Source organism: Zerene cesonia, chromosome 6, assembly GCF_012273895.1.
Source record: "Zerene cesonia ecotype Mississippi chromosome 6, Zerene_cesonia_1.1, whole genome shotgun sequence".
In the NCBI taxonomy this organism is placed as follows: domain Eukaryota; kingdom Metazoa; phylum Arthropoda; class Insecta; order Lepidoptera; family Pieridae; genus Zerene; species Zerene cesonia.
In genome coordinates this window covers 2187382-2202208 of record NC_052107.1, presented here as the reverse complement: position 1 = coordinate 2202208, position 14827 = coordinate 2187382, and the positions used below count along the sequence as shown (strand labels likewise).

General features: G+C 33.5%; 1 protein-coding gene across 1 annotated transcript in view; it reads right to left on the bottom strand.

Annotated features, from left to right (window-relative positions):
* Positions 1-1995: 1995 nt before the first annotated feature.
* LOC119840439 overlaps positions 1996-14827 on the bottom strand; it is a 22480-nt gene continuing 9648 nt past the window's right edge. The window contains exons 2-5 of the mRNA XM_038367061.1: positions 3949-4181; positions 3669-3775; positions 3427-3539; positions 1996-3351 (exon numbers count right to left, since the gene is read on the bottom strand). Coding sequence (XP_038222989.1) covers positions 2477-3351; positions 3427-3539; positions 3669-3775; positions 3949-4179 — 1326 coding nt within the window. The 5' untranslated portion in view covers positions 4180-4181 and the 3' untranslated portion in view covers positions 1996-2476. The remainder of the gene's footprint in view (positions 3352-3426; positions 3540-3668; positions 3776-3948; positions 4182-14827) is intronic.

Below are 14827 nucleotides of genomic sequence, written 5' to 3'. Positions count from 1 at the left end.
TAGATGGCGCTTAAAATAGTTTAAAAACACCATTAAAATTATCAACATTCAAAAAGGTAAAAAAAGGTACATTTGTCATTTAATTTTTAATTAAAGTTTTGTGCCAGGCCGTTTCAATGTCAATTCGCGGTTTTAAATTCAAAATCTACAATAACTTAAGAGATATATAGATATACAATAAATACAGCGTAATACATAAAGCATTAAACCATTATCTCATCCAAATATGTACCTACTTACTTAAAGAATTAATTAACTGACATTTGGGATAGAGATTAATAGGGGTATTAGTTTTCTCATAGCGACGTGTGGTCAGATTACCTTCGTGTCGTAATCCTAGGAGCTTTGGCCAAATGTAATGTATTAATTGGTTCATCTCAGTTGAGTAGAGATATATGATGTAATCGAGTGAGCTTGCCCCTGGGCTGAGTACGACATTTGCCGTTTTGAAATATGCGCCAATCAACAAATAAATTGTAACAAATAGCTCTGTGTCTTATATATTGTTCTCAAAAATATAACTGAATTCTGGTAGCGATTTCTAACAATTTAAATGATTAATATTTACTTACTATAAAATCAACGCAACCAAAAACCGACCAATATTTAATTTAAAATTCCAATAAAAGCTGCCTACAATTTTTTATAAACTCAATTTTTCACTGTGATTAGAATAAGTTTTAGCTCCGTAGGTTAGCTGGAGGTTGGTTACACAACACCTTGTTTTCTATTTATTTAAGAGAGCGCTAATCCCGTCTGTCAAGCCAAGTGTGTATAAATGATGGAGTCGGTGATATTTACAAATCGATTGACCTTCAATGAAAGGCTCTTCGTAGCTACACGACCGTACTGGTTGAAAATTAGTATTGTTTTTTGTTGTAGGTTATTTATGTGATTGAAATGTAAAGTATTATTTGTATGATTGCTTGAAAAATGTAGAGAGCGGATTATATGTATATTGGTATATTCATTTGCATGAAATGTAAGCCATCCCCTTTGCTTATTGCATCTTTTCCGTGAAATCTAGATAAGATGCATGTCATCACTGAAATTGATATTGTTGTATATTCATTCAGAAGCTGAGTGTTGAAGTATATTGAAAGTTCAAAGACACAATCTCACTACTGAATATAGAAATTCTTGAATGGTTAGTTTTTATAAACATATGAAATATTTTTATTTTTAATCGACCATTAATGGTTCTTTATGCTAATTTTTAAATAAAAATTCTTATTTTTTCTTTATGTATTGTGTTATATGCATTTATAATTTTTTTTGTCTTTATATTCCTAAAAGTTATCATTTAATATTGCACATTTGTCAGTTTTCGTGCATATTTCAAGCATTTTGCACGAATATTTGTATGTATACTTCAAGTTGTTTATATTGCATATAATCCGGTAATGTATCTACTTTAGGAGCCTTAGTAAAAATGCAAAATCGCTCGAACCGTTTTTGAGTTTTACGCTTATTAAAAAATTTGGTGACACTTTTTTATTTGCATAGATATACTTATATACTAGAGCATACTTTTTTATTAGATATACTTCACACAACACAAAGACAATTTAGACAAGAAAATGTCTTGAGACGTAAGCAGTTCATATAATGTGACACTTCTTACACGTTGTAATATTTTTGAGTGGCAATTCTGAAGAGATACCCCATAATGTATCCTGTATTAAATTATTATACCTTTGCACTTAGCATATCGCCGCAAGTCCTCAGAGACTCGACGTACGGTTTAAAACATCTGTGAAGTGTTAAATTAATATTGTTATCCTTGTCTCTCTGTAACTTGATTTTCTATAATTTTCCATAATGTTATAATTTTTTCTTTAATACAATGTGGAAGAATATATTATACAGTTGAATAACCACAGAACCAACCAGGAATAAACATCTATGGAAGAATAACCATATATATACAGTGGATGTGAAAAATAAAAACACCAAAAACATCGATAAAAATTTTATTGATAAAAGGCGCCCGGAGGTCACCCTCGATTATTAAGCGTACAATTCTCCCGACGTCCCTTTTTTACAGTATTTGCTATACGATAATATTACACTTTTAAATATTAACATCAGGTTACATACACATATTCTGAAGGGGACAAGGCGGGATACAGGATACAGCGCGCGGGGGAGACCGAGCTTGTCAGCCCATTTGGAAAATACGCGCCTCATCACGAATACTTACAATTTTCTATCTAAACATTAATAAGTCACTAATATTAAAATTTTTACAATGAAAATAGAATTTACTCTAAAAATAATTACCGCAGAGCTAGAGCCGGTCGTGAGTCGACTCGGTACGACCGGCGCCAGCGCGCTATCTATCACATTCAGATTTCAGAGATTCATAAAGGTACAATGAATACGTGCAACGATAGTCACAGGCGCACTTCCTTCGAATAGAAAACGAACATTTATCTATTTATTTAATTGATATAAGCATGTAGATGTGTAAGGTTTACACGAAGAGATCCTTTAAGGAAGAACATATCGAAGCCTCGCAGCCGCCTGCGCCATCTTCTTCTTCCGGCTTGGTGATGAACCAGCGCTCGGTTTCATTTCCTTTGCTCGTGCTCGGGGCATCCCGTAATTTTGTGCGAGTTTCCGGGTCAGTTTTGGTTTTAGTTTCTTTGATTACAATAGAAGTAGACGGTGCAGGGGTAGCGCTGGTCCTTCTAAGAAACACTTCTATTGCACTACCCAAAGCGCTGGCATCAACGACTGACCCTGAAGGCTTATCCCACACAACTGCTGCAGCATCCCCAGGGGCCGGTTTTGCATCTGGTGCAAACGTGACTTTTAATTTCTTTGCTTCATTTTCCTTTTTCTTTGTAGCTAGAGTCTGATGGCGACGTGTGAACCAGGTAGTTCCTGAATCTGAGAGTTTCTCGCGCAATGTGGATGCATCGAAACTGCTGGATCTCATATCGGAGAGTTGTCTGGAACGCTCCGGTTTTCCGCAACGATCGATTTCAGTAGCTGACGATGTGAGGGCATTTAGCATATGTTTCAAATCTGTGTCAGTGCAAATGACTCCGGCACCGCTACGGGGTGGAATAGGGGGTGGTGGAGGCATTTCCGAAGCACGACGGCGAGCAGGTATTGGGGGCAATGTTGAAGGTGATCCCACGAAATCGGAATGTCGGCGACCACGGTTCGTGTACCTCACAGAACCGCTCATTGGTGATTTTTCATCGAGCGGTTGCACTTCGCATACCTTCTCATTTGATGTATTCCAAAGACGCATACGCACTTTACGTGCCTGTACTATATCATCCATTATATCAAGCTGCAAATTGTGACTGCTTCCTAAGGCGTCTGTTGCTGGCGGGCCTGCGATAAAAGCAAGAAATAAATATATAACGTATTTCTATACAGTTTTTTCATTTTAATTTTAAAACAACTCACATTTCTTTGCAATAGAACCGCGTCGACTGAGGGCTGGAAAAGCCGCAATGGATTCTCTGCGTCCCCGACCGAATAACGCCTGGGGCACTCGAGAGATTGTGACTACGGAATGTCTGGAAAATTATTTTATAAGTAAAAAAGACATCTTTTTATTAAGTTATAAGAAAACTCTTGATGCATATTGTGACCCCTTAAAAATGTAGATAGATTAGGTGAAAGCTAATCAAACTTTGTGGATATACCTTCGTCCTCCAGGTTGAGTCGGCGGGGCCTGACTCAATGTGGCTAAAAATGCGGCTTCGCGAGCTTCTTTAGCGGCTCCTTCACCTCGCTCAGATAATCGACGCACCTAATAACATATACTATACCTAATAACATATACCTTGTGAAGGAAGTATGAAAATATGCAAGAAATATAATTCACACACTACTATTTTCTCATTTGATTACTTGCCAAATTAGTTATAGATACACAAATTTTACACGACACATTGGCTCAAAGTTAAACGAGTTCTGTCATACCTGGCTAGCAGTTGGGCCACTCGTGCAGGCTGGAGTGGGCAGAGAATGCTTGCGTGTCTCTCGCCAGGGAGACAGGTGGTATGGGTCAGGGGGAGACTCCTGATCTTCTGAGAGCATGCGAGCCACCGCAGGGCATCTGAGCGGAGACTCTGACTCCTCAACCCCACTTTCCTCCACTACTATTAATGGCTCGCCGCCCCCGGCTACAGCCATTGAACCACGCCGCATCATTGCTGTTAAAAAACTTAGTTCATACATTTCCCAGATAATTTAAGTAAAGATTTGTATTATGAGCTAAGAAAAAGATTGAATATGTACATTTATGTTTGTTTATTTTCATGTAATAATTTTGTGAAATTTTCATTATCATCATTATCAGTCTATATTTGTTGCTACTGCACTTGGTTAATAAAAGTTTTTAACTTTTATCCGCCAGGCTAACGAATAACGGTGTGAAATTTTCATAAATTGAAAATTTTAATTATCTAGCACGCTCATCTGGTTCGATCATCGAAACACCAATTCAATTGAAGTCATATCCACTGAGCCACAACTGCTCAATGATAATGAAAGGATGTACTCGGAGAAATGGTTATTAAGTCTCATGATGGCGTAAACCAAATCAAGCAAAACCAGTACAAATAGTCACAATTGTTTAGAACAATCTCACTCTATTTTTAAATGAAATAACACGAACAACAGTTACGGGTGAAGCAGTGCATTTGTAACGTGAAATCAATAAGTGAGCAATCACGGTCTCAACAGTTGGGGCGGTTTGTTTCGCCATTTTACTCAGCGAAAACGTGTGATTGAATTGCGAATAGTTTATTTGCTTTTGCAGTTTGTTATTATAGTAGCTTTTATTACAAATTCATAGAGAAGAAATGGAGGTGGACGGACTGAGTGCAGACTTCAACAGATTTAAAAAATGGCGAGCGCAATTTGAACGTTCATCGTGACCCAATTATTATAATTGTAGCGATAGGTGCGAAAAGTTCATAAATCTTGGATTTCATAAAATGGAGTAACATTTTTTTCGCTAAAATGTCACATATTGAACACCAGCATTGATTTTATACTATATTTTAACGTCTATTCTTTATTGAATTATAAATAAAATACTATATCATGATATAACTAAACAAATAAATTTATTATGCTTATACTTTTTAAAAGAGCAACAAGAGTTTCTTGCCTGCTTCTCATGCATGTTAATGAATGAATGTTTGAGTTGGTTCAGTTGAATAACGAGTTAACAACTGTTCCAAATATATTTATTATTAAATACCACATTAACACAATCAATCATTAGGTAGATGCTTTAAAATACAACGGAATCTTTATATTTTCAATCAATGATAATATTTAAAATTCTAAGAATTAAATATTTTTTATTATTTCAAATATATCTATTATGGACTCATTATGGAACTCTTAAAATCAAAAACAAATGTACATAACAAAGAAATGTAAAGTTGTTAAGGAAAAATTTGGAGAAAGTTTTATGTTCTCGAAAATAATTATTCTTATTTATCATGTTGATTATTTTAATAATTCTTGGAATCACGACGTTCGTTTCAGTTAATTTATTCAAAGAAGCTTTGCTAGACTTTACTCTGAGACGTACTTTAAACGTTTTGGTTTTATTCGGACAATTTACATAAGGAGCTTATTAAAGTAAACTGTCTTGAGATGAGACAGAATTAATAAGATTTCTGCTTGTTCAACATATTTAATGATTAATTTACCCATTCCTTAGCATACAATATTATTATAGTTTCTGTAGTTTACTTCAAAAAGGAGTTGGTTCGACTGGTAAAATATTTGCTTTATGTATAATTGAAATAAATCGAACAAATACTCTAAGATTTAACGAGATGGTAAAGCAATACTATTTCATTTCTCGGAAATTTTAAAATGGGTTGTTACTTGCAGTTATTTGCGTAAGTTCAATAACTGAGGGAAGGGTTAAGGTTTCATCGAATTATTCAAGTTAAAATATAATATATAGATTTTAAATTAGGATTACAGATTGATGAATCTCTAATTTCTCACGAAAGTGGATCTTGAAACACAATCAATGTGTAAGGTTAGTAAGTTATTTTATAGATATATCATCATCATTAAGGTATAAATACGTGATTAAATCAGATTGAAAGCCTTTGTGTTTAAAAAATCAGCTGAATCGTAAAAAACATTACGTAGGTATGCACGTAGGTGTGTGAATTTGTTATAATAATAAACACAGGAAGCGTTTTCATAATCGTTAGTACAAAATAACTCATAAGAGAAATGGGAGAGCAACGCGTTCCTCTCTTATTTCTTTCCAACTCAAGGATATAATTCTAATCAATTGCAATTGCTGTGCGTTGCACTGTAAAGTACAAATAGTACTATTATTTTCTACATAGCTGCGTTTGCCATTTGGAAATTATTTTTTGATTTAAGCCTTTGCACTCCGTTGAAGTCGTTGAACACATTTTTTCTTTAAAAAGAACAACTACAACAAACTTTACACGTGAAAGTTACAGTAACGCAGTCGGCGTTTAAAAGAATAGAATTGAATTAATTTTGATGCAACAAAGCATACTAATACTATAATACTATAATAGTAATTGAATTTAAATGGATTTAGAAATGAGGAATAAATTATTGGATACAATTGAAAAATTTGCAATTTTCCAAAAAATTCCTTTAATTGTCTTTTTTATTATAATTGATTAGATACATATTTCAGATTGTTTACAGATCTATAATAGCGATATATCAAGCACACTAGAATCGAAGTAAATTTTATTTTGATTTAAATGTTGTATTCTAAGCATAATTTTTTTTTTGTGATAATTGTAAAATGAGTGGGTCGCCTGATGGTAAGCACCCATGAAAATTTATAAAGTTATAAGGATAATCAAATATTAAATTTGAATACAGCTTTGTATAGTAGTTAGGTTTTGAACGAGGCTCTTAATAAAATAACCAAAAACTAATAGCATATTTGAAACTATGTATAAAATTAATAACGTCGAAAACTCAATGAATTTTGATAATTTCGTATGAAGTTGATCTATTCACAAAAATCGTTGAAAGCAAAAAATTTCAATTCGCAAACAGGTCACGGCTACTAGTCCTCTCGAATTACATTTTTCATGATCATCCCAACGAGCGTCATACATTTCCGTTATCTGCAGTGAAATAGATCAAAATGTCTAACAATGTAAAAATACCCGTTTCGTTTCCATATCAACAGGTCGTCTTTGACCCACTTTCCCGACCTCGACCCGCGAGTGTAAGCTAGAAAATCGCTGAAACGTGGGCTGTCTGTGCCCTTTCACAGACACTTAAGCTTAGAGAACTAGGTATTCCTTACAATGTATCATGTAGATATGTATTATATTTAACGTAAAGAGGGAAGCTGATACGGACTATGATTAACATTTTCGAGATGTCCTTTTAAATGCAAAAATATTAACATTTTTTTTTGTTTTTATGTCATAGCGGGCAACTGAGCTGGTGGTTCGCCTGATGGTAAGCGATCACCACCGCCCATGAACATTCACAAAGGTAGGGCCTCTGCGAATGCGCTGCCCGGTTTTGGGGTAAGGGAAAAGGAATGGATTAACGACTGGAAAGAAGGAAAGGACTGGGACGGGTGAGGAAAAGGAAACGGGCCTCCGGCTCCCCCACTCACCGTACGAAACACAGTGGCATGCCACTATTTCACGCCGGTTTTCTGTAGGGGTGTGGTACTTCCCCGGTGCGAGCTGGCCCAATTCGTGCCGAAGCGTGCTCGACTCCCACAATAAAATTTGTCTACTGTGTCAGACTGAATCTTATTTGCTTATCATTAATAGTGCATACATGCGTGAAATAATTCTTTTTTTCCACATTTTAACACAATTTAAATGTTTCCCCTAACTAATGCGACCCAACATAAAATATGTTTTTAATGACCCGTAAAGGTAGGGCAATATATCAGGACTTTCTCAACTAACAGTCCGTGCGTGACCATTTCACCACATTATGTTTTACGTTAAAAAAGGAAACTTATGCCTTTGGGATATAATTTTTCACACATTCAAATTTTACACAATCGATTATAACTTATAGTATACACTTAATAAAACTTGTAAATATTAAAGATAGAGATCCTTTCATCTATTAAATCATGAACAGTGCATATACACGTCACGGTAGTGTAAAATACAAGGAATAGAATAAGGCAATAATGAAATGAACAAGTTTAATGATCTAAGTTTACATGAGTAGGTAGTAAGCACAGATTACTTAATTATTATTGATTAAAGACCAATAAATACACTTCATTTTAAAATTATTTTACTTTCGAGTAACAATTTTAGCGCATTCACATGAAGCTATAGATTGACGTAAAATTCCAGCAGCAGGAAATCAAATTCTCTAGGTTTTTTGCATGCAAAGCAAATTTCAAAGGGAAAAGTTTTATTCTCGCTTTTGATGTGCCATTTTCGGTAGTTTATAAACACTTTTTGACTATTTGCATACTATTACTTTTCTATCAAGAATAATGATTTATATGCTATAATAATCCAACAGATAACATAATAATACTATATACATATATAATACTATATACAATAGTCAATCATTTTTAAGAAAATTGTAGTTTCCTAATATTTTTCTTTTAATAATTCCTTAAAGCGAAACTTTTCATAACAAGCAAACTGAAATCAACGACTTCGTTTAATATATTGCTTAATAAACAAATCGAATAGTTTCGACTTAGTACGCGATTACAGTTAATAACTTCAATCTAATATTCATTTTAGAAGATAATTAAAGTGATATATTATTAAACAAAGAGGGTAAAAGTATTTTATGATATACCTCAGCCAGTCAATAAAATGATTTGTATGTTTATCGTAATATATACCTACTAAAACTTTTGTAATAATCAAAATAAAAAGTATCACTTAATTTGTTTTTGTGTATCTTCGAGTGATCAGAATCGTTAGCACGCCAGTAACCTTTGAGTCTGTTTGAGACCTGTTCCTGTTAATATTTTTGAGCACTTTTCCAAAATTCAGAAACATTCAAGTTGAATAAAATGAGACTATATAGATACCAAAAAGACGAAGCAAATCATATTAAAAGAGATAATACACGCACAATAGGGCAGAATGGTCATAACGCTAATGGATCGAATAATATTAAGATCCCTTTGTACCCGCTCTCAACTGAATCAAACAGGGTTATGGTCCATGAAAGCCTATAGGAAATAGATTATTATGATCATACACGAGAACGTACTCAAAGATACGGCAAGAGGAATCGTAAAATTGAAACGAACCCTGCATTCCTTTAACACAATATAAAATAATATGAAGCCTCGAGGTTATAACGCGACGTTTTGCGGGAACATAAATTGTGTCTTATTAGCATATTTTGCTTTTCGTTGCCGGAGTGACGACGTGGGTTAATATTTTTTATTAATGTGCGACGGCGAAAGGGAACGCGCTCTTCATATTTATGAATTGTTACAGCTACAGTGTCTACTACCCGCGACAGATAGAGATTAAAATGCCTCTAAAACCAATAAATGAAATCAAAATTTTAAGAAATTGATTGACATTCCACCGTTTGATTAAGTTCCTAGTGAAATTGTAATAATACGGCTTTGAAAATATACCTGTGACATATATGTACATACATAAAGCCAGGGTATTTTTCAGTCACCTAACGAAACGTGAACGCAAACATATCAAACCTTTATTAATTACCTCGCATAAAATTTCCCATCAAATCCTTGTGCAACACATCGACCATCGTTAACAGATTTGTGAATTCTCTCGCGTTGGGACAAAATGTAATTATTGGAATAAACATCAAATCCGCTTTTAAGAGAAACTGGATATCGGAATTCCTGCTGCGCAACTTACACAATTTATCAGCACATTCCGATAAAATTCGATTAATTTGTACAAAGAATGTTTGTTCATTGTTCACTTTATGTAATAACGTCGAGAAAGCAAAAATGTGGTATTTTACGCCATACATAAAACCACGTTTGCTACACTCGTTTATTTATCTACAGCTACTCTTCGTTTCCTTTAGCTTTGAGTTAAAAATGCATAGAAATACAAGCACATTTCGGGCGGGACGTGATTAAACCTCTCGGGCTTATTGTACGTTTACAAAGTTAATAAAGTTTTATTAAAAATTTGCACCTTACAGGAGTTCTACAATATGCAAAGAATAATGTTATGACCTTTTACGTTAAGCAATATGGCTGACGGATAAAAATGATGTATTAAAGATATTATAAGATATTTTTAGATCTTGTTTTGTGTAGGTGTTGTATATAATATTGTTATGATAAACTGATTGTGAACGCATACCAGTAAGGGGCTTTACCTTTTCATCTTGTGGCCTTTGCCAGCAGAAAAGAGTAACGAAGTCATCGTATAAGCCTGTTATGACTAGCTTTTATAAGTTCAGAATGTTTGTATCTAACCTTCTCCTTTATATTTGATTTTGACTCCATTAACTCCAGTTTAAACTCTATAGAGTAGTAAGCTTTTTATTTTTTTATCAAAATCACATGCTACAACCCGATGCGACATATAAGAAAGATTAATAAGACATTAACAGGAATACTTAATTACCTTCCATAATACTATATTATAATAGATAGAAAATAAACTTAAGAAATCAAAAAATAAATCGAACCGAAGATAAATCCTCCGAACATTTACCGTTAGGTATACAAGATAAGCAGTGAATTTCAGTAAAAGGACTTAAAGAAATTGATAGAATTATCTAGAACGAATTACTTAGCGTTTTCACTCGGCTTTCAAAGGGGCAATAATAGCTTACTCAGCCGACTAGCCGTCCCCTTAAATTAAGATCACGCTTAAGGGAGCACTCAAAGCATGGTCATTAATTTATAGGTAGATTGTCTTTCATTATTTTTAAAGGTTTCCTATGCTAAATGACCTACTTTTAACAGTAAGTGTTAACGAAAATTGTAAGACATATTCAAATATATGCCATACTTGATTCCGCTGTAGTGAAATTAGGGCATTTACAAATGATTTAGTTATCTTAAGGGAGCATTTAATCGGGATAAAAAGTATCCTGTCACCAAAGTCAGCTCATACCCTGTCTGCGAAATTTCACCAAAATCCATTCAGTAGTTTCAGCGTGATTGACGGACAAATAAACAAACTTTCACATTTATAATATTATATAAGTGTGATATAATTTGTGTATTTATATGCACTAACTACACTATTTTCATAAATAAAAATGTTAATTCACTCGATAACAAACCTGAATGGCTTCTCAAATTTGGAGAACCTAAAAGTTCAATATTATGATACGCAGAGCGTTATTATATTATATTATCTTATATTAGTTGTATTATCAATATTTAATATCAATAACGCATCCATCGTAAATGTTAAATTTTGTTTAACAAAAAATACTTTAATTTATGATGTTTTTAGTACCTAATAACGTTTATTTAACAAGTTAAAAGTAGACTATACTGTGTCTACAACGAAAAATTCATCAAAGAAATCAAAACAACAAAATGTCATTCATTATTATAAGCTTGAGATAAAAAGAGTAACCTATATATAATTGTAAGATATATAAGCCGATGGCAACCCAAGTTCGAAACAATATGGTCCAATATCTTGATAAAGTAAGTAGGCTTTGTATTGGAGAAGGCCTCGAGTATAAAATGATATAATCACATTTTCAATTGAAACGTTATTACGTCATATATTTGTATTGCCATATTATCTGTGTATGAACTGAGGATCCTTTACTTTTAAAATTCGAAATTGGTTTAAAACTTTATTTTAAAACAATTAATATGAATTGTTGACAATTGATATAAATATATGAAAGCAAAAAGAAATGATAATAATAGACTGTGTTTTTGATAGCGGCTTAGAAAATAAGCTGTTTAGTATAATTTTTGTGCTTCTGGCCTCTGTACGATTATGCCTAGGTTATGTTTCATTACATGCGAGCGATGGAATAAAGAGTCTGCACTCTCGGCTTGCGGGAATTCATTTTTTTATTTAATTAAAGGGCTTTATCGCTTAGCGATAACATCGCCCAACGAGTACGGGTAATTCTTGTACACTATTTAAAAAAAATTGCTCCTGTGAGCGGAATTGGTCTTGGTCAAGAGGACTATCGTAAATTTTAAAATTGTCAGTTCTGTCTATAATAATTAATAATAATATATGTATATAAAAAACACAAAGTTTGAATTAAATCTGTCCATTTTAAGTGGTTCAGACGCGAGTATGAAGCAGCCGGTAACATACAAACATACAAAAATTGATATGAAAAAAGTGTTCACTATTGTTTCTAAAATTTTACTTTCCGTTTAATTAAATATAATTCATTAGAGATAGAAAGGACTTCTCAATGAAAATCCGTAAGAGAAAGGATAATTACTCTAACTTTAAGGATTATTACTCTAAGCCTTTAATTTCACATATGCATTTTTTTATCATGCAAACAGGGACTTTTTCGTTTTTCTATAACGTTCTTTTACGATTTCATAACTTCGATGTTTCTAGAACTCAAATGAAATGAATATAAAAACTATTCTGTATCGAAATTTATACAATAGTAATAAATAAATTAATATGGGAACGTTATTCCCGCGGGCGACAAACTTTATTCCGTTACGAATTTTGGGTTATAAATCATTTTACGCAGTGAATGTTATTATCGGCAAATGTAATGGGTTTTCCAGCCCGTCATTTAGTGATAGCGTAGCCATTAATTGTATTAATGGTTAGTGTCCGTTAACACTAACTATTAAATACTAGCTGTGCCCTGCAGTTTGACTCCCGTTGCAGGTACATGACGTTATTTATAAACTGACTAATCAACACACAAAAAATTTTTTCTATCTTTAGTTTTTTATTTCTTTTAGTATACATATAAATAATTTGAGAACGAATGGCATACGAGTTAAATAGAACTTGTTATAAATTTGTTGCAAAATCTCTTATTTATTTTCATGCACATGAGAGGACAAGAAAACATCACATAAGATTTAATAATAAAAACTTTTCAGAAAAATTTATCTAATTTTTTATTCGATTATTCAGTAAAAAAGTATGTTGATATATTGTATCAGTTATTTTTCTCCTGCTTTCTAGAAAATACGAAACTTTTAAACAGAAAATACTAGATTGTTTTTTCAATATTCGCTGAAAAAACGTTAAAACCCAACTTCGAAGCAACAAAAGTGAAACTTAATAAAACATAAAGTAACGAGAGGCCATTGTAGCGCCGAGGCCTTAAATATCACTTTACCTAAGGGTCCGGGGGTTGTTTAATTACCCCATTAGGAACTTTCGTCTCTTGTATCTGGGACTGTACGTTTTTATGCGATAACGATATCTCGATAGAAGTTTTACATCTATTTTATTGTGTTGTTAAACTTGACGGCGAAAAGGGGAGAAATAAGAATTTTCTGGATTTTTTCGTAAGTTGAGTTCGTGAATCTGCGTTATTGTAATTCTGAAAACAACAACATAATATTTCCAAAAGATATCTTGTCTCGTGAAAATTACTGCTTATAAGTGTCCTTTTAATTTTTATAAACGCGGATGTTATATTTACGTAAAGTCCTTAATGATACATTAGCTTCCACCGAGATTGGGAGCTACTCGAAAAATTAGGTCAAAAAGTATTTAAGAAATAAAGGGCCTCACGTACTGTATGTACACGCTTACGTTTAATACTAAATACTATTAAAAATGTTACAATCTACTGCGAGTCGAGCATGCTTCGGCACGCATTGGGCCAGCTCGCATCGAGGAAGTACCACGCCCCACAGAAAACCGCCGTGAAATAAAAGCTTGCTATTGCGTTTCGTACGGGGAGTGGGAGAGCCGGAGGCCTATTTGCTTCTCCTCACCCTTCCCAGTCCATTCCTTTTTTCCAGTCATCAATCCTTTCCATATCCCTTATATCTTATCCCTTAAAAGCGGGCAGCGCATTCTCAGAGGTCTGAGCCTCTGCGAATGTTCATGGGCGGTGTTGATCGCTTACCATCAGCTCAGTTGCCCGCTATGACATAAAAGAAAAACCTTCTCTGTAAAAACAGTTACAATAAATATCAATTTATACCAAACATGGCAAAGTAAAACAATAAGCATAAAATAGCTACAAAGTATTGTCTCGTTTCTGATTTTTCGCTAGTATTGTGTTTTCAAATAAAAGGGAACAGAAAATCTGAAAAGGTGACGACAAATGTTTGAAATTCTGGTTTATTATACCAAATGTAAGTAAGTCATACGTCATTTGAATTAACACATTCTTATCCAATATTAATGAACATAATGAGAATTTGGAACTCCTGGAAATTGGCCGTTTCACCAAGCTAGCAGGGCTCTTGGAAACTAAAGTTTTTGAAGTCGTTAAAAATGAAACGTATAATATAGTGAAGCTATCATTTCAAACTTCACATTTATGAAATGAGAACGACTAACGAAGCTTCGTTGTAGTTCAACTAATCAAAATATATACGTTGTTAAAAGCCAAACTTTTGTCCAACTTTTTACGAAGTGCACTGTTTTCACTAGCTCATTAGTGCTTGCGACAAGAGACGACTTTTTTTCATGTGGTTAAAAATATATGTATTCTTTTTTATCCTTCTGTATACAAATTATGCTCACGTTTTACTTAAATTTATGGACAACAGTTTATTGATTACAAACGTGTAAAACTTTATACATTAGTTGTTTTTATAATATAAGACATAAATCTCATTGGATATTCTTTGGTAAAAAAGTGAAGTCCCGTGTTCCCTACTGGGGTATGGGGCAGATGATATACATCTGTTTCACTGATCGATTTTCTT